A 20,082-nucleotide genomic window follows, 5' to 3' on the forward strand; every position below is an offset into this window, starting at 1 on the left:
TATAAACTTTTTCTAGATTTGAGAAAATTTTCCGAATTATATAATTCAGAATATCATTTTAAAAAAAAATATATTTCAGATTACATATTACATAATCTAAAAATTATTTCTAGATTATGAAATATAATATGAAATACCAATTTTTAGAAATATATTCCAAATTACATAATTCGTAAATATGTAATCTAGAATATATATAATTTTTAAAAATTGTTTCTGGATTCTATAAATCTATGAGGGTGGCACAAGAAGGATGGAGGTGCGTGAAGAAGCAGTTCTATACCAGTAAGAACCAAGTCTAGGTGAAGGCATTTTGATTCATTTCACACAAATTCACTACATTGAGATGTAAATGGACAAGGAAATGGATGCACTTAATACACAACTATGCACTAAATTTCACTACAACGGCAAGGAGTTGATATAATTGCTTTTATCTCAAACCCAAAAACCCATCCAACGATACAAACAAGTTTTGAAAATATTTTGAGAAAAAGAGATGTTTGCATGGGATGGTAAGGATCATTATGTGGTCAAGCAATTCTCCCAAGTCCCATACTTGGAGCTGAAACTCCCACCACCGCTTTGCTGTGCATGCTCAGAAATAACAGTGCGAGCACAAACATCCCAAGTCCTTGCTATCTCCCCAAGGGACATAGGTTGTGACAGACTTCGTAAGGATATGCTAAACCTTGACTTTGCTTTCATAGAAAGATCTTCATTCTCCTTACTGAAACAAATATTCAATACCACTTCTGTTAAACACAAGAATTCTCAGTACATTTAACATAAACTACGGAGTCTGATACAATAAATCAAACCCGTGCTTCATGAATGAAAAAAAAGTCATAATCAACTTTTTGTAAGATATGAACAATACATTTATTCCTTTTGTTGATAAATGCAAAAATAGAACTTATTTGTCATGATAATTCATGATTTGGTGAGTAAAGATTTTGTTTAAAAGAAAATAAGACTCATAAGAGATGCCAAAAAGCTCATTTTCTCACCCAGATTCAACTGGAAACTTGTCGAGGAGTATGGGGGAACAGTTAGGATAATTCGTGGGAACAAGCAAGCGCAAGGGTTGAATTGGTGACTGCAAGGTAATAAAACACAAATAAGGACAAAGTTAAAATTTCTATAACAAAGATGCACGTGGTTTAAGTGTTTTAAAGCCCACCATCTGTACTGAAGCATACTGGGATTTTAAGCTCGGACTGAGAGCCACAGCATTGTAAGAACACTTGACAATGGTCCCTTCTGTCCCTTCAGCCGCAGCTGCTGCTGCTGTTGGATCAACTTCTTCATTGCTTATGTCTACTACTGTGTCAATAAGTCGTTGATTAACCTCCCTAATTTCTTCCAAAAGGGAATGATTAGCCTACAATATAAGTCACACAAATTCCTTATCAACAATCAAAGGCTGCATGTTTAGAGTAAATCCATAAATTATAAAGTGACTTCCTAATTTTCACAAGGTTAACTTCAGAATAATTTTAAAACATAATAACCAACGAATCATCTAATGCTCTGATGAAGCAAATGTCAGAAGCTAAACCAGATCATGCAAAATCGAAGTTATTATATGATGAATCCAGAACTGTCCAAGTCAACATTTGACCTGTTAAGAGAGTTAAACATAAATAGGATCTTTGTTCTATAGCTCATGCTGCCCTTAATTATTGTCCATAAAGAGGGAGAGGTTCGGGTGGATAATGATTATTTGTAAAAAAAAAGACATTATTAATTAAAAGAATTGAAGAATAACAAGTCAACATGATTCAGCCTAACCATAATACATTTTTATCTTTTCATGATAATCGCTATTCTTTTTTGGTAATATATTTAGTACCATTTGTATCTTTAAGAAAAGAGTGCTTACCCATTAAATTGATCAAATTAATATAAAAGAAAATCTAATTCAATAATTTCTATCTCAATTATGACTAGATCCTGAAAAAATGTCCTGAAAGATCATAATCAGAGTTATAAACTGTGTTCTTTTACAAAATACTGGTAGTTGCAAAAAAACGTGTGCTATCATGAAATTAAGGCGTTCATCAGTTCAAATACCCCCACCATATGTTTATTTCTTTCCCCTTGCCCCCACCTGGATCTTTGTTTGTTGCGTGAACTGAATATTTGATATGAAAGCAACAATGCATATTTGATATATAGATATTTCACCATCTAAACGACGATATGAAATTACACCTTTCTATATACTTCTATATTGAACTAGCAGCAATGGTTTATGAGTCTGACTCCTTGAAATCATAAATGGTGAAGTAATTACATAATATGTTAGAGCATATGCCATCTATGTGTTTATGTCCATTCATAAAATGCAATGGCTAGCCCAAAATATAAGACCATAAAGTAAAAGATATAAATTATAAATAAAATGTAACACCTAAAAAACATAGTACCTCAACCCTCGGCATCTTGAATCTAGATGTTGCAGTTGAATCCAAATCAGAGACCTCAGTAGCAGCTAACTGCTTGATACTATCATTCATGCTACCAGCAGAAGATACAACATTCAAGGGTGTAGCATAAGTGTAGCGCTTCATCCTCCTAGTTCCATTGGCACCATCTTGTGTGATAAAATTTCTTGCCTGAAGGCGACAATTAGTCATAGCGACCAAATCTTCACCCACAGCAGCTCTGGATCCATTACCTGGTGCTGATCCTGCTATCCTATCGTTCATGCTTACAACTGAACCAATATCACTAACAGCAGAACATAATGTTTTTGATGACATTGATTTCACCTGAAATCATGATTGGACGGAAATTTGCCAGTTGAAAAATTATGGAAACCTTTATGAATTGTCAAATTTGTAATAAACTTAAAGAGCAAAGTCACAGAACAGGCCAGCCTAAGATTAACCAGACTAACCGCTTTAATTAGACGCTCAATAGGCTGTTCAGGAACAGTCGACTTTCCAGATGTGGATACAAATGCATTACCAAGAGCACCATCAGGACCAGTGAACTCTGCAAGTAAAGGAGAGGCTGATATTCCAGGTGTTCCAATGGCAAGGGATTGAGCAGGTGCTGTTGCACCCCCTGATTGTTGATATCCAATATTTGCAGCATTTGATATCAATGAAACACCAGAAATGGGCTTTTCAGAATCCCCTGGCATAGGAGATGGAGCCAAGGGAGGTGAGGGAGTGGGTACTACAAAAGGTGAGTTAGCAGATTGCAGAGGTGTAGCAACTTTTGTGAGAGATGGAAGGTGGTTTTGCTGGTCAACCTGAGGAGATGAGTGTTGCGGAATCTGAGGAGATGTGGCCTGGAGTTGGGGAGAAGAACCAGGAAAAGGACTCCCTTTCATCTGTTGATGGGGATAAGCTGAACGTTGACTGGATGTAAGATGTTGCTGAAAGACCCCTGGCTTAACTCCAATTCCTTGCCTCATCTTAATGTCATTTGCATCATTCATTTGGTGAAGTTGTTGTATTTGATGAGTTGGCAATTGTGCAGGCAGCTGTTGCTTTGCTGTCTGGTGTAATTGCTGCTGCTGCTGTTGCTGCTGTTGCATGATCTGCTGTTGCTTCCTCTGCATCAATTGCCGCTGATATTGTTGCTTAAGCTGTTGATTCTGTAACATCTGTTGCTCCTGTTGTTTTAGTTGCTGGTGTTGAAGCATACTAGAACCTTGCTGAAGGGGATTAAGATTTGGCTGGATTACACTAACCCCAGATTGTGAAGACAAGGAGTTAACATTAGTTTGTTGAGGAGCACTAGCAGGGTTTTGTTGGAGTGAGCTCACTGCAACCTGTTGTATGGAGTTTACAGCATTTCCTAGTCCTGAATCCAAATTGGTATTTGGTTGCATTGAATTCATCTTACTCTGCTGTGCTGTAGATACACCAGACAGAGAATTATGTTGCATGTTTGCCATATTATTCTGCTGCATTGTTGCTACAGAGCCTTGCATATTTGCTGCTTGCAACTGAGAATTCATTTGATTTTCATGAGACTGCACTTGTGTAACTTGAGGTTGTGACTGTGACATGGAATGCATATGTGGTGGGGGAAGCTGTCCAGGCAAGTTTTTCTTAGGTCTATTTGTATTTATAAAATTAATAATCTGCTTCTCATATGAACCCAGTTTCTCCTTGAAACTAGCTGAGATGTTACTCTTGGAAACCTGAAGGAATGTTATAATTCGTTCCAGCATCATTTTAAACACCTTCAGCTTATCGAGCTGTTCTGACTTTGGTTGTTGTGAAAGAGAATCGTGCTGATAGAAAAAGAAAAAAGATACGAGGTTAAACAGTAAAATAATTTGAGTAAAAATGAAAACAATAAAGGACTTCTCCTTTTAGAGTTTGCATAATAATAATAATGACAAAAGCTTCTTTGTCCATAGCTGCTATTAAAAAGTTGCCTGACTAAACATACCTGTTGAAGTCTAGAAGTAATCTTTTGGTACATTTCATTCAACTCTGGCAAGTAACTTTCTTTCATTGATTTAATCTGCCATTTAAAATAAACAGAAGCAAATAATCAAATGCATTATAAACCTCGCAATCTCCTGTGCAAGAAGATTTGTACCACTATTGCCTTAAGAACAGATTGACAAATTAAGATATTTTATTCAGCAAACTGAAACAAAATTTAAGTCATATGCAGTTACATGTAATACACAAAGCAAATATTTGATAAGAGTTCTTGTTATTTTTCAAAAATTGATAGAGTTCCACGTTCTTGTTTAAATTCCTCACAATAAACATCATCAATCTTCATTGTTTTATTTTAGGGCTCGTTTAACAAATATTTGTTGCTCAACCCAATTAACTGAAAGAAAAATGATGATAAGAAATAGTATATTACCTTTTGATAAACTTCTTCTTGCCAATCACCCCCACTTGACTGTCCAGTCTGTGCTGTTGAATCCAGAGAAGCTACAAAAGATATTTCACACACATATGAGCTAGGGCTAAAAGAACGCAGAAATGTTTTGCTTTTAAAAATAAATGAGGTAATTGCAAACTAAGTTAGTGAATATTATTATATCATATATAGAAGATACATTATATGTGATATCCTGTGTTGTTGCTTTTCAGAAAGTCTGTTGCTTAACTTATATGGACCAGTGATTTATAGCACAAACATCACAACAGAATTTGAGACTTGCCACAAGCATTTAGACAAGGCAAAAAAGTTATGGAGGAAAGACAAACAAACCAGAAATGGTAAATTTGAAGCAATAGTCCCAATATTTCTTTTAAAGAAATAAGACGATAATCATAATTTACTGCAGAGAATGCACAAAAATGCACTGAATTATTGTATTTATTTTACATTTTCATTTTCTTTGCAATTTTTTGACAAGAACTGATGACAATGCGAGAGTTATCCAAGGCAGTACAAATGAACTCCTACATGTAGATTCGTAGAATCATAAGATGATTCTACTTCTACATGCTTGTAAGAAGGAGTATCCTGATCCAGAAGAAAACTCGTTCCACTGAGATCATGCAGGGATTGTGTTCCAGCATGTCAAATTACTGGGATCAAGCAATCCCAGTAATCCTACCTTGGGTTTTGCATCTTGACCTGCTGGCAAAAATCAAACCCAAACCCAGATAATACCCAAAACGTAAATGACATATTGCAGGACCCTCATACCTGCAAAATACAATGTATACAAAATAAACAATATCTGCTAAAACAATCATATTCATCAAAACTGAAATTGTGAGTTTCTCAATATGTAACTAGAGACTGGGTGTAATTTCTGTATTGCTCGCACCAGAGCCTATATAGGTCTAGCTGTCTAGGGCAAGGACAGAACAGAGCTACCACCTTAAAATCAAATCACAATAGAGGTAACCTTCCGTACAATGGTCAAGGAAGAAGGGTTCTAAGTCCTATTATGTTTTGAAAGCAAAATAAAAGACATATAGAATAGCTGCCTGTTGTTGGTTCAGTCGCACATTGCTAGAGTATGCTTTACATTACTATGCCTGTTCTATTATATTTTGATGTCCAGTCCTTTCTCTGTTTATGTAATATTACATTTTGCTGGGCAACCCTCAAAGTTCACTGAAAAATCAATCTTTTTAGTGTTTTAATGTTGCTATTTGCATCTTTAACTTGTGACCTTGGCACTATTAGAGGACTTAGGCCATCTAATTCTTTTGCTGGGCAGACAAGGGTTAGACCTTGCACAATTAGACCTATATTGTATTTAGAATAAGAGTTTATTCCAATGTCAGTAGAGATTTCAAAGTTATCCAACCTATTTATGTTATATAGATGTTTGAAATACAATTTTTTATAAGATGGAGATCTTTTAAACCATGATGTGATCATACAATTTGTCTACCTCCTAAATGACCCAAGGTAGTAGGTAGGTAGGCTCACAAATTTGACCACCTTGAAACCAACAATTGACAAAAGGTAAAGCACACAAAGAAAAATGCACAATTGCAATTTCACATACTTGATGAAGTTTCTGGAAGGGGTCTCTGTGATTGATATAACTGCTTCTGCTGATCAAGAACATTTGATTGTTGAAGTAAGGGACCTGAGGCCTGAAGCCTTTGTTGCATATCTCGTTGCAAGGAATTTGGCTGCTGTTGCAAACCCAACTGTTGTTGCAATTGTGCAGGCTGAGATTGAATCTGTGGCATCAACTGCTGCTGTGAAGCCAGAGACTGTGACTGCTGCCCTTGAGATGGTAACAAATTTGATGCATTTTGCTGAGATTGTGGTTGAATTTGGACCTGTGATTGTTGTAGCACGTGTGCAGAGTGCTGGCTTGTTTGCATACCTGAGTTGCCAGATTGAGGTCCTAGGACCTGCTGTTGCTGTAACCCAGAGACATTATTACCCAACTGTTGATGCATATTCGATAGGCTGTTTTGTTGATTTATTAATTGTTGCTGTTGCAGGTTGGAGAGGTTATTCTGTTGTGCAAGTAACCTCTGTGGTTGCTGCAAATCACCAACATTATTCTGTGTCCCATGTATTTGGGCATGCTGCATGTTTGTTGCATTTCCCTGTGCCCCCATAAGTTGTTGTTGTTGCTGCTGTTGTTGCTGTTGTTGCTGTTGTTGCTGTTGTGGAGGTAATATTGACTGTTGACCAATTGGTGTTTGTTGCTGATGAATGATCGAATTTTGTTGTGGTTGCTGTTGCCTTAGAACTTGGGAGTGTTGCTGAAGGACGGACTGTGTTGATTGTTGAACATTATTTGATTGTTGATTGTGCTGGATGCTAGGTAGAGATGTCTGCATCATGGGATTCTGCTGCATAACAGATGATGTTTGAATGACAGGTTGTTGAGAAGATTGCAACTGATTTGGTTGTAGAAGACTCTGCTGCTGTTGTTGTTGCTGTTGCTGCTGCTGCTGTTGTTGTTGCTGCTGATGGAACTTCTGCCTCAAAAGCTGTTGTTGAATTTGTTGTTGGTACAGATATTGTTGCGGATTTTGTGATTGCTGCTGTTGTTGGGGAACAACCTGCTGCCTTGCTTGAATTTGTCTCTGGGAACCAGCAAACATATTTTGCATGTTGGAATTTTGGTTAATGGTGTTTCCCACTGAATTCTGTCCAGGCATATTCTGCATATTGGGATTATTCTGGCCAACATTTTGGATTGGAGTCTGGGTTAAACCCGATGATTGAGATGCAATATTATTTTGAATAAGCTGTTGGCGTGCCTGAGATTGATTGGGCATAGGAATAGAATGTTGCTGCCCAGGATTGTGAACTTGGGGTGGAATAACAAGTCCTATTACATAAACAATGATAGGTTAAGTCAGAGAAACCCACAAAAAAACTTAAGATATTACATCAAGATCCAGATGAATTGTTAACAACACACAATTGAAATTTTGCAACCTTAGAAGGAGTTGAAGTTACCAAAAAGCTATTAAGCAAGCAATAAAGGTCCAAATAAAAGAGAGTAACGGGTATAAACAAGCAATACTACCTCTAATAATGGACACAAGTTGGCCTTCAGTGGGAATAAAGACTTAACAATGTGATTCAAGCTTTATGAACTTTTAAAAATTAAGCATTTCACCTCTTTCTACCTTTTTGGGTTGTTTTCATTCTACTTTCACAATTAGATTGATTTTGGTCGGCGAACACCTAGATTTTGTAATTTCAATGTGCTCTTTTTGGTCCAAGACTAATGCTAGAGATTAACAAAAGATTCCTAATGTACTATACAACACTTGCATCGCTAATCAATCACTTAGCTCAAATCCACATACAATCTTAACCAAACATCTTTCAAGACTAAATGCCTCATAATAACACTAGAGGAAAGAAAACAACAATAAGACATCACAAAATATCAAAGAAAGCTAAAAGAAATTCAACAAGATGTAATCAATATTAAAACAAACAAATTACATGTATTTGGTATTCAAGATTAAACCAAACAATTAAAAATAAAATTTCTTTAATTAAGATCCACAACAAAATACTAAAATCAGCATGGAAACAAGTGGCAAGGGCAAAGGAAACCAAAATTGCAAGTTAACAACGGATTTAAACACAGACACTGAAATGTTTTTACAGATAAATTTTAACAAGTTGATATCATCAAAAAAATTTAAAAGGAACAAAGACTCAAAAACAAACAACCAGGATCGTATGTAACACCACCAGACAAAAATAAAATGTTAGTGATTCTTCACATCAATAGGACACAATACAGTCCCAAAAACTTAAGCTGAACTAGAAACAACTCCAAGTTAGATCCTGTTGGAATGAGAATATTGCCACTATGCCAAGGTTATTAAAATCTAACCTGGATCGGGAGGTTTATTACTTGGACCACCTTGGTTTGGAGGGTTGGCCATGGTGCCTTGGGATTTAGTCTCCATTGTAAGCATCTTCAAAGATATTTTCCGTAGATAATCAGACTGAAATAAGGGAATATCACATTAAAGCATCAGTCTTTCATTTCGTACGTGTTTGTATACATAACCATAAGTTGATAAATCTAAAATCAAATAGTACCTGGCTTGTGGCAGCAGTAAAAATCTTCTCTTCAAACCTTTGAGCAATCTTCTGAAGTTCATGCAATCCCTCTTGACCAGAAACAGGAAGATGTCTTTTTAACGTGTCCATTCTATAGAAAATGAAGAAAGTGGTTTATTAACTAAATAATACAAATTATAGAAAACTTATGGTCAATAGACAATCCTAAAATGTTATAAGCTCGTTCAAATGTAAGAAGCCCTCATTGAAATCATACACAATTTCAGAACAAAAAACAAATATAGTACAATGGATATCAGAAATGGAGTGCAAAGCATCATTTTGATAATGTAGATAGTTTCTCCTCTACGTACAAATCTGATGATTGCATGACTGAAAAAGAAGAAAAAGAACAATAATACATAATTCCAAGAAGAGTCACCAGGAGCATAACAAGAGAAAATACTATTGCTCATAAAAATAGTTCTTCATTTTCTTTATTTTATACTTCTTACTTAGACTTGGAAAACGTATGTCCTTTAATTTCTTTGTTATATCAAGGTGTAAATAGTAATTGCAGTTTAGGTTGTAATTCGGCCTAAATTTAAAAAGTCAATCATGCCCAAAAAGGAGCATCAAGTTCGGCCAAGAGAAGAGAGAAACAACAGGAGAGTTACACACACATAGAAAGTGTGATACAACCACAAAAAGTATGAGGTTAATCTTGGTCATTGAAAAGATCTAGGAGATTTAAATTTAAATTTTCGGATTTCCCTCTCTTTCTCCTCTAACATTTTCGGCTAAGGCTAGCATGAGTGGATAGATATAACAATTCCCTTTCCTTGTAAATAACTTTTGAAATATATGAAAATTGAGAGTTTGAAGCACTTGTGAGAGTAATTCTCATCCATGAGTTTTATGTTGATTTCTAGAAATCAAACTGGTTATTCTTCCTTTGTGCTTATCTTGAAGATGGAGGTGGAACTTCAAATTCAAGTGGCGGGCCTTGCTTCTTCCACCATCTAAGTATTCTCCATATTTTCTCTTTTAATTTGTGTTAACGTTCTTATGCTCTATAATTTTCGGTTCAATTTTATTCTAATCCATTTCTATCCATAGTTATATTCTTGTTAATGATTCTATTCCCCTAGCTTGAAGTCTATATTGTTCTTGTATTGAATTCTAATATATACTAGTTCCTATTCTTATATTGATCTTGTGATTAGAACCATTGATTCAAGCCTCTCAATAATTGATTTCATGTTTTAAGGCAAGGATAAGATTCAACTCCAATTGTTACCTTGCTCCATATGCATTTAAGCTTCCTTTGCATATATGACCTTTATAAAAAACGTAAGAGAAAAACATCCTACTAATAGTCCTATAGTTTTCCACTAAATATCCATCTACCACACATTCTCTATGAAGAGAAAATATGTATAACCTATTCAAGAGCAAAATACACAATCCTAAATCAGTTTGCAAAGACAAACATGTTCTGCTGTGAAAATAATGGCAGTAACCTCCAACCAAACTCACCAAATAGCACATGAAAAATAATAACAGCACATAGAGAAAAAAAAACTCTGCCCTACTCCTCCTTTGAGACATCTAAAACAAATAAGCAAGTGCCCCATATTCTAAGGATACACCCATGATAGCAAAAGTTTATTCTAAAACATTGTGCAATAACACCAAATAATTGAAAAGTTGTATTTGCCGGTGATAGTGTTCAACCCCCAAGTATGACTATATCCCACTCCAAGGTTGTTAAACTCAAGATACTACCTAGGATCAGAGGAGTGAATAGCAGTAACTCGGATCATAAGATCCTAAGTTTCTACCAAAAATAATTATAAATAATGCATATGCATAAAAACACCACAGATAAAGAAAACAACCTCACATCATTACAAAACTTAAGTTGAAATCCAAAATCATAGATTTATAGACAACTAAAGAGTGGAATTAAAATTTGTAACATGATAAAAATAATTCATAAAGTTCTTAAAATAATTAATAAATAGAATTAAATTTAATAATAGGTCAGAAAGATAATTTTAGAACAGTTATGAAAAATAAAAGGGTGATTAAAAAATTAATTCAGCAGTTCAGCCACTGTGAGAGAAGCCAAAGCATAGAATTAAAAGATAGAAAAGAGTGGGATGAGATGAGAGTGACTGGATCACTGAGCGAGAGAGACCCAGGCTGGGTAGCAGTGGCTGACCTTGAGAAAAAGAGAAGACAGAAGCTGAGATGTTGGGTAACAGGAGCAACTACAGTGCAATAACCAGCAATTGTAGCAACTACGCACAGTGAAAGTAGCAGCAAGGTGGAGCTTCAGCAGGTTATACACAGGTCCAATGATACAATTGAGTGATTTTCATATGGGGGTAAGGCAGTGAATGGCGGAGACCATTTGATAATAGGAGAGAAAAAGGGTAATTTTGACTGCATTCTAACGAGGATCCCATGACTGGGCAAGGTAAATCACAATACCAGAATGATCCCACCCTCAAGAAGTTCAGCTTGCCCAGGACCTTTGACATGTAAAATGATACATGATTTTAAAAAAATTGTCCCACTGACCCATCAATGAGCATGTGCAATGCTGACATGCTAAACCTCATCCCTACACTTTTATTGACATTAAAAACAATCAAAGCGATCTTTTATTAAATATTCGTTTCGAGGAAAAACGAACAGATTTAATTATTTTTTTAACCTATCAACCAGAAATTTGAGCACGTGTTTCGTAATTATTCGTAATTATTCGCAATTATTTGCATAAGACAATTACACAATATGACACAGCCAATCAATGTTCTTTGATATACATTCATTTATCATTTGAAAAGAAGACCACAATCCTCATGGAATATCATTTATCATTGATTTACTTCTGTTGCGGGACAATAGTAAGAAATTACAAATGACATCAGATAGACAACATTAAACCTGAATCTTACATTTTGTTGACAATTCTTTGGCGCGACTCTTGCTGCAGTCCACCTCTCCAATCACTAGTATCCATATTGGCTTCAGTACCTTGATTAGGTCTCCAATTATTGTTATCCATCTAATCTTTTTGATAAACTGAAACACCAAAACCAGACTATTGCTGTCAAATCCGATTCCCAAAAGAACCTGCAAAAGATGAACACAAATGCATGAAATATCATGAAGATAATCCATAGAAATCAGTGGCTCTCTTTCACAGATTATAACCGTCGATCCATAAATTGTCTAGAGTCACGACAACAGTTAAACAGGAGACCAAATTCGTTTCTCCTCAACCGACAAAGGACAGAGGTTTATCCGACTTAATCGTCAACATACCACGCTTAAACCATCTATGCATGCAAACAAACATTAATTTTCTAACGAACAAAACTACGGATTGTCTAGTAATTAATTGTAAAAGCCAATAACAGAATTCCAATTTTACATAAAGTATTCCCTCATTTCAGTCTCTATCTACAATCATATGCCACATCGTAATTCGTTGTTCTCCAAATTTTGCGTGAACGAAGGTGCATCCTGTTCTAATTTTCCTTCAAAATTTTCCTTCAAATTTTTCTTGGAAGATCTTGAGCAATGATTCAAACAAAACTTTTCTACTCGCTCTTTCGATGATTAAAAACCGTTATCAATTACAGAGTGAAGGCAATAACAAGGTTTGAACGATGAGAGAGAAAGAGAAAGAAGATAAATCCAATATTAGAAAACGAACCTTACGGTGGTGGCGATTTTGGGGCGATGGCGAAGGCAGTGTTGCAGATTGCGTGTCTGACTCGTGAGCTTCTACTGTATTGTAGGTAACTTCAAAATGGGTGCAGAAACAAAGCCTCTTTATTGTTATTTTCAAACCCTTCTAACTCCTCCATAATTATTATTTTAATACATAAAATATAATATAGGTAATAAGATAATAATATTAAGAAAAGAAAAAATACATGGCTTCTTTAAGTGGTTGATTAATTAAACTTTAATCACGATTATCAATGTATGATTATATTACATTTAACTATTCAACATACTTTTTTATGTTTTAGGTTATATTTGCCTCCATTTCCAAATATACTAGACCATACGGTTAGGTTAGGTTATGTTATTTTATTACATTGTATTATTTTTAAATGGAATATTATATTTCTATTAATATAAAGTTTAACTATATATAGTTTTATATTTTGCATTGGATTAACTACTTTGCATGCCATTGTGTTTTATTACATCAAAATATATGTTTGTGAATATTATATCCTATAATTATAAACTAAACCAAATCTCATTTTTTAAGAAAAGTAACTTAGTGAGCATGATTTAATTTTGTTAGTTATTTTGGAAGTTTTAAACCTAGTTATAATTAATATTTCACTATATGTTGGTGGAAATAAGATTAACTTGGAGAGAGAGAAAAAATGGAAGGTAAAAATATCTTATACAAAGCTTTTTTATTATTTTATTACATAAAATATAATATAGACAATAAAATCGAATTTAAGCAGTTAATTTTAAGAGAAAATTATACATGGCTTCCTTAAGTGGTTGATTAATTAAAGTCCAAAATTCATCCTTATAAATTATAATATGTTCAAAATTATGAATTAATCTTAAGAAAATATTACAACACATTAGTATAAGAGAGAGAAAAAAAGTTATATCAATCATTATATATGGTAAAACCACATAGGATTAACTCAATTGATATTATTCTATTATAATTTAAAGATGTGAAAAACACATATTTTTTTTCAAACAACTTACTGTCAAATTTGTTTAAAATAGAGAACAATGTTATGGTATAGCTTATATTTTTTTTATTAAGACGTGATTATGATATATAATAATTTTAATCAATACAAATTAATAAAATTTACTATTGTAACATGAAAAATTAATTAAATTTTGTTGGTAAATATATAATAATATTTTAATTATAAATAATGTCAATTACTTAACATTTAAACAAATCCTTTTTAAAATTTGTATGACTGAATATACATTAATATATCATTTTCTATAATATTATAATCTACATGACAGTTGCAATTTGATACTAATATCCTAATATAATGTTTTTTCTTCAAAAACTTGAAAAACACATTTTCAATGCATTCTTTTTTTGTTTTCAAAACACAACGTTCTCAGACTGTTTAGATTATTTATTTGTGTCCTCCCATTTTCTTAACCCAACCTTGTTAGACACAATGTGATAACAAAGTATTAACTTTGAGAAAAAAAAATGTAAGTAATCATTTTATATTCACACTAACATTACAATTACAATAAGTTTGGTCAAAACTATTCTTTATTTTTTCCCTACAGTTATTCAACAAACTTAAACTACTAATGAAACAAAGTATATGTTTGCATTTTTTATTATACTAATGAATTAATTTTAATTTTATATGTTTAGTTAAATAAAGTATGCATTATTATCATTTATATTTGATGTGATCCTAATCTGAATGTAAATAATGTTAGAAAAGCAATGTAAAAGACATATTTACATGAAAAAAACTTAATTATATAGTGAAGTAATGATGTGTTGTAGTTTATTTCATTTTTAAAATTTTCTGTTATATATCAAAAGAATACTTTTGAGACTTAAAATACTAATATTTTAAATTAAAACTAAGAATAAAATAGAATTATCTTATATGTATACAACAATTGAAGTATCTTACTATAAATTATAGTAAATTTAAAATATTAAAACTTTAAAGATATAATCTAAAGTAAAATAAAACATTAAACATATACATATTATGTAACATCCTATTGTTGTTTATATTTATGCATACTTTGTTTCAAATCAAACACATTTATATTTTGTCTTCTTCAATCTTATTTTCTTCATCTTCAGCCAAGAAACTTAGATAAAATGATACAGAAAGTGTGTTTCCCCTGACACTGAATTCTCTCCAGGCATATTCTGGCCAACATTTTGGATTGGAGTATGGGTTAAACCCGATGATTGAGATTGATTGGGCATAGGAATAGAATGTTGCTGCCCAGGATTGTGAACATGGGGTGGAATAACAAGCCCTATTAAATAAACAATGATAGGTTAAGTCAGAGAAACCCACAAAAAACTTAAGATATCACATCAGGATCCAAATGAATTGTTAACAACACACAATTGAAATTTTGCAACCTTAGAAGGAGTTGAAGTTACCAAAAAGCTATTGAGCAAGCAATAAAGGTCCAAGTAAAAGAGAGTAATGGTATAAACAAGCAATACTACCTCTAATAATGGATACAAGTTCAGTGGGAACAAAGACTTAATAATGTGATTCAAGCTTTTTGGACTTTTAAAAATTAAGCATTTCACCTCTTTCTACCTTTTTGGGTTGTTTTCATTCTACTTTTACAATTAGATTGGTTTTGGTCGGCGAACACCTAGATTTTGTAATTTCAATGTGCTCTTTTTGGTCCAAGACTTAAGCTAGAGATTAACAAAACATTCCTAATGTACTGTACAACATTTGCATCCTTTATCTTTTGGTAATCAATCACTTAGCTCAAATCAACATACAATCTTAACCAAACATCTTCCATGACTAAATGCCTCATAACAAGACTGGAGGAAAGAAAACAACAATAAGAAATCACAAAATACCAAAGAAAGCTAAAGAAACTCAACAAGATGTAATCAATATTAAAAAAACAAATTACATGTATTTGGCATTCAAGATTAAACCAAACAATTAAAAAAAAAAAATCTTTAATTAAGATCCACAACAAAATACTAAAACCAACATGGAAACAAGTGGCAATGGCAAAGGAAACCAAAATTGAGTTAACAACGGATTTAAACACAGACACTGCAATGTTTTTAGAGATAAATTTTAACAAGTTGATATCATCGAAAAATTTAAAAGGAACAAAGACTTAAAAACAAACAACCAGGATCGTATGTAACACCAGCAGACAAAAATAAAATGTTAGTGATTCTTCACATCAATAGGACACAATACAGTCCCAACAACTTGACCTGAACTAGAAACAACTCCAAGTTAGATCCTGTTGGAATTAGAATATTGCCACTATGCCAAGGTTATTAAAAGCTAACCTGGATCGTGAGCACCTTGGTTTGGAGTGTTGGCCATGGTGCCTTGTGATGTAGTCTCCATAGTAAGCATCTTCAAAGATATTTTCCGTAGATAATCAGACTGAAATAAGGGAGTATCACATAAAACATCAATCTTTCATTTCGTACGTGTTTGTATACATAACCATAAGTTGATAAATCTAAAATCAAATAGTACCTGGCTTGTGGCAGCAGTAAAAACATTCTCTTCAAACCTTTCAGCAATCTTCTGAAGTTCAAGCAATCCCTCTTGACCAGAAACAGGAAGACGTCTTTTTAACGTGTCCAATCTATAGAAAATGAGGAAAGCGGTTTAATAACTAAATAATACAAATTATAGAAAACTTACGGGGAATAGACAATCCTAAAATGTTATAAGCTCGTTAAAATGTAAGAAGTCCTCATTGAAATCATACACATATTCAGAACAAAAAACAAATATAGTACAATGGATATCAGAAATGGAGTGCAAAGCATCATTTTGATAATGTAGATAGTCTCTCCTCTACGTACAAATCTGATGATTGCATGACTGAAAAAGAAGAAAAAGAACAATAATACATAATTCCAAGAAGAGTCACCAGGAGCATAATAAGAGAAAATACTATTGCTCATAAAAACAGTTCTTCATTTTCTTTATTTTATACTTCTTACTTAGACTTGGAAAACGTATGTCCTTTAATTTCTTTGTAATATAACGGTGTACATAGTAATTGCAGTTTAGGTTGTAATTCGGCCTAAATTTAAAAAGTCAATCATGCCCAAAGAGGAGCATCAAGTTCGGCCAAGAGAAACAACAGAAGAGTTACACACGCATAGAAAGGGTGATACAACCACAAAAAGCATGGGGTTAATCTTGGTCATTGATAAATTTTTGGATTTCCCTTTTTTTCTCCTGTAACATTTTCGGCTAAGGCTAGCATGAGTGGATAAATATAACTTTGAAATATATGAAAAATTGAGAGTTTGAAGCACTTGAGTGAGTAATTCTCATCCATGAGTTTTATGTTGATTTCTAGAAATCAAAGTGGTTATTCTTCCTTGGTGCTTATCTTGAAGATGGAGGTAGAACTTCAAATTCAAGTGGCGCGCCTTGCTTCTTCCACCATCTAAGTATTCTCCACCTTTTCTCTTTTAATTTGTTTTAATGTTCTTATGCTCTATAATTTTCGGTTCAATTCTATTCTAATCCATTTCTATCCATGGTTATATTCTTGTTAATGATTCTATTCCCCTAGCTTGAATTCTATATTGTTCTTGTATTGAATTCTAGATCCTATACTAGTTCCTATTATTATATTGATCTTGTGATTAGAATCATTGATTCAAGCCTCTCAATAATTGATTTCAAGTTTTAACGCAAGGATAAGATTCAACTCCAATTCTTTCCTTGCTCCATATGCATTTTAGCTTCCTATGCATATATTAACTTTATAAAAAACATAAGAGAAAAACATCCTACTAATAATCCTATAGTTTTCACTAAATATCCATCTACCACACATTCTCTATGAAGAGAAAATATGTATAACCTATTCAATAGCAAAATACACAATCCTAAATCAGTTTGCAAAGACAAACATGTTCCACTGTGAAAATAATGGCAGTAACCTCCAACCAAACTCACCAAATGAGAGTAATGATAGCACATGAAAAATAATAACAGTACATAGAGAAAAAAAAACTCTGCCCTACTCCTCCTTTGAGACATCTAAAGTGAATAAGCAAATGCCCCATATTCTAAGGATATACCCACGATAGCAAAAGTTTATTCTAACACATTGTACAATAACACCAAATAATTGAAAAGTTGACCACCAAGTATGACTATATCCCACTCCAAGGTTGTTAAACTCAAGATACTGCCTAGGATCAAGAGAAGAGAATAGCACTAACTCGAATCATAAGATCCTAAGTTTTTACCAAAAATAATTATAAATAATGCATATGCATAAAAACACCACAGATAAAGAAAACAACCTCACATCATTAAAAAACTTAAGTTGAAATCCAAAATCATAGAGTTATAGACAACTAAAGAGTGGAATTAAAATTCGTAACATGATAAAAATAATTCATAAATAGAATTAAATTTAATAATAGGTCAGAAAGATAATTTTAGAACAATTATGAAAAATAAAAGGGTGATTAAAAAATTTATTCAGCAGTTCAGCCACTGTGAGAGAAGCCAAAGCATAGAATTAAAAGATAGAAAAGAGTGGGATGAGATCAGAGTGACTGGATCACTGAGCGAGAGAGACCCAGGCTGGGTAGCCGTGGCTGACCTTGAGATAAAGAGAAGACAGAAGCTGAGATGTTGGGTAACAGGAGCAACTACAGTGCAATAACCAGCAATTGTAGCAACTACGCACAGTGAAAGTAGCAGCAGGGTGGAGCTTCGGCGGTTATACACAGGTCCAATGATACAATTTAGTGATTTTCATATGGGGGAAAGGCAGTGAATGGCAGAGACCATTTGATAATAGGAGAAAAAAGGGTAATTTTGGCTGCATTCTAACGAGGATCCCATGACATGACTGAGCATGGTAAATCACAATGCCAGATGATCCCACCGTCAATAAATTCAGCTTCCCCAGGACCTTTGACATGTAAAATGATACATGATTTTAAAAAAATTGCCCCACTAACCCATCAATGAGCATGTGCAATGCTGACATGCTAAACCTCATCCCTACACTTTTCCTATGACATTAAAAAAATCAAAACGATTTTTTATTAAATATTCGTGTGGAGGAAAAAATAACAGATTTAATTATTTTTTTAACCTATCAACCAGAAATTTGAGCACATGTTTCATAATTATTGGCATAAGACAATTACACAATATGACACCGCCAATCAATGTTCTTTGATATACATTCATTTATCATTTGAAAAGAAGACCACAATCCTCATGGAATATCATTGATTTACTTCTGTTGCGGGACAATAGTAAGAAATTACAATATCAAAACTGAATCTTACATTTTGTTGACAATTCTTTGGCGTGACTCTTGCGGCAGTCCACCTCTCCAATCACTAGTATCCATATTAGCTTCAGTACCTTGATTAGGTCTCCAATTATTGTTATCCATCTAATTGAAACACCAAAAACCAGACTATTGCTGTCAAATCGGATTCCCAAAAGAAGGTGCAAAAGATGAACATAAATATATGAAATATTATGAAGATAACCCATAGAAATCAGTGGCTTTCACAGAGATAACCGTAGATCCATAAACTGTGTAGTCACGACAACAGTTAAACAACAGGAAACCAAATTTGTTTTTCCTCCACGAGCAAAAGACAGAGGTTTATACGACTTAGGACGTCAATATACATGCTTAAACCATCGATGCATGCAAACAAACATTAATTTTCTAACGAACAAAACTATGGACGAAGCTGCGTCCTGTTCTAATTTTCCTTGAAAGATCTCGATTAATTATTCAAACGAAACTTTTCGACGATTAAACCGTTACGAATTACAGAGTGAAGCCAATAATAAGGATTGAACCATGAGAGAGAGAGAGAAAGAAGATAAATCCAATATTAGAAAACGAACCTGATGGTGGTGGCGATGGCGAGGACAGTGTTACAGATTGCGTGTGTGACTCGTGAGCTTCTACTTTACTCTAGGTAACTTCAAAATGGGTGCAGAAACCTTTAACTCGTGCAATAATACGATTATACGATACGTACACAGATAAATAATACGATACAAACACAGATAATGATACCATATAGACATGGATTCACACTTTGACATGAATAATAGAATATAGGATACGGAGACCTAAATATATATATATATATATATATATATATATATAATTATAAATTATATAAATTAAATATGTTTTAGTATTTTTTGTGACAGAAAGTTAACCAGATTTGTTAATTATAATAAAAATATATATAATAAATTTAAGTTTTTATAAAATTAACGTGTTTGTCTTTTTTAAAAATTATATTGAAACGTGTTAAAATTGTCGAAAATTCAATAAATATTTTTTAAATTT

At 33.4% G+C, this 20,082-nt stretch overlaps 1 protein-coding gene across 3 annotated transcripts; it reads right to left on the reverse strand.

Moving 5' to 3' along the window:
* Positions 1 to 299: 299 nt before the first annotated feature.
* On the reverse strand, positions 300 to 19,766 carry LOC137836061 (mediator of RNA polymerase II transcription subunit 15a). 3 transcript variants are annotated; one of them, XM_090302062.1, is made up of 12 exons: positions 19,626 to 19,766; positions 19,046 to 19,155; positions 9,001 to 9,112; positions 8,789 to 8,903; positions 6,467 to 7,759; positions 4,852 to 4,922; positions 4,420 to 4,494; positions 2,906 to 4,258; positions 2,433 to 2,777; positions 1,184 to 1,384; positions 1,011 to 1,099; positions 300 to 730 (listed from the first exon to the last, which is right to left on the reverse strand). In XM_090302062.1, the coding sequence occupies exons 2-12, from the start codon at positions 19,153 to 19,155 to the stop codon at positions 526 to 528; spliced, it is 3,969 nt and encodes a 1,322-aa protein (XP_090158188.1). In that variant the 5' UTR covers positions 19,626 to 19,766; the 3' UTR covers positions 300 to 525. The 3 variants fall into 3 exon arrangements, with proteins under 3 accessions (XP_090158188.1, XP_068500981.2, XP_090158187.1); XM_068644880.2 differs by lacking the exons at positions 19,046 to 19,155; positions 19,626 to 19,766 and adding exons at positions 11,931 to 12,108; positions 12,695 to 12,837; XM_090302061.1 differs by lacking the exons at positions 19,046 to 19,155; positions 19,626 to 19,766 and adding exons at positions 11,931 to 12,045; positions 12,700 to 12,785.
* Positions 19,767 to 20,082: the final 316 nt, after the last annotated feature.

The sequence above is a fragment of the Phaseolus vulgaris genome, chromosome 5, assembly GCF_051622355.1.
Source record: "Phaseolus vulgaris cultivar YP4 chromosome 5, ASM5162235v1, whole genome shotgun sequence".
Lineage (NCBI taxonomy): Eukaryota > Viridiplantae > Streptophyta > Magnoliopsida > Fabales > Fabaceae > Phaseolus > Phaseolus vulgaris.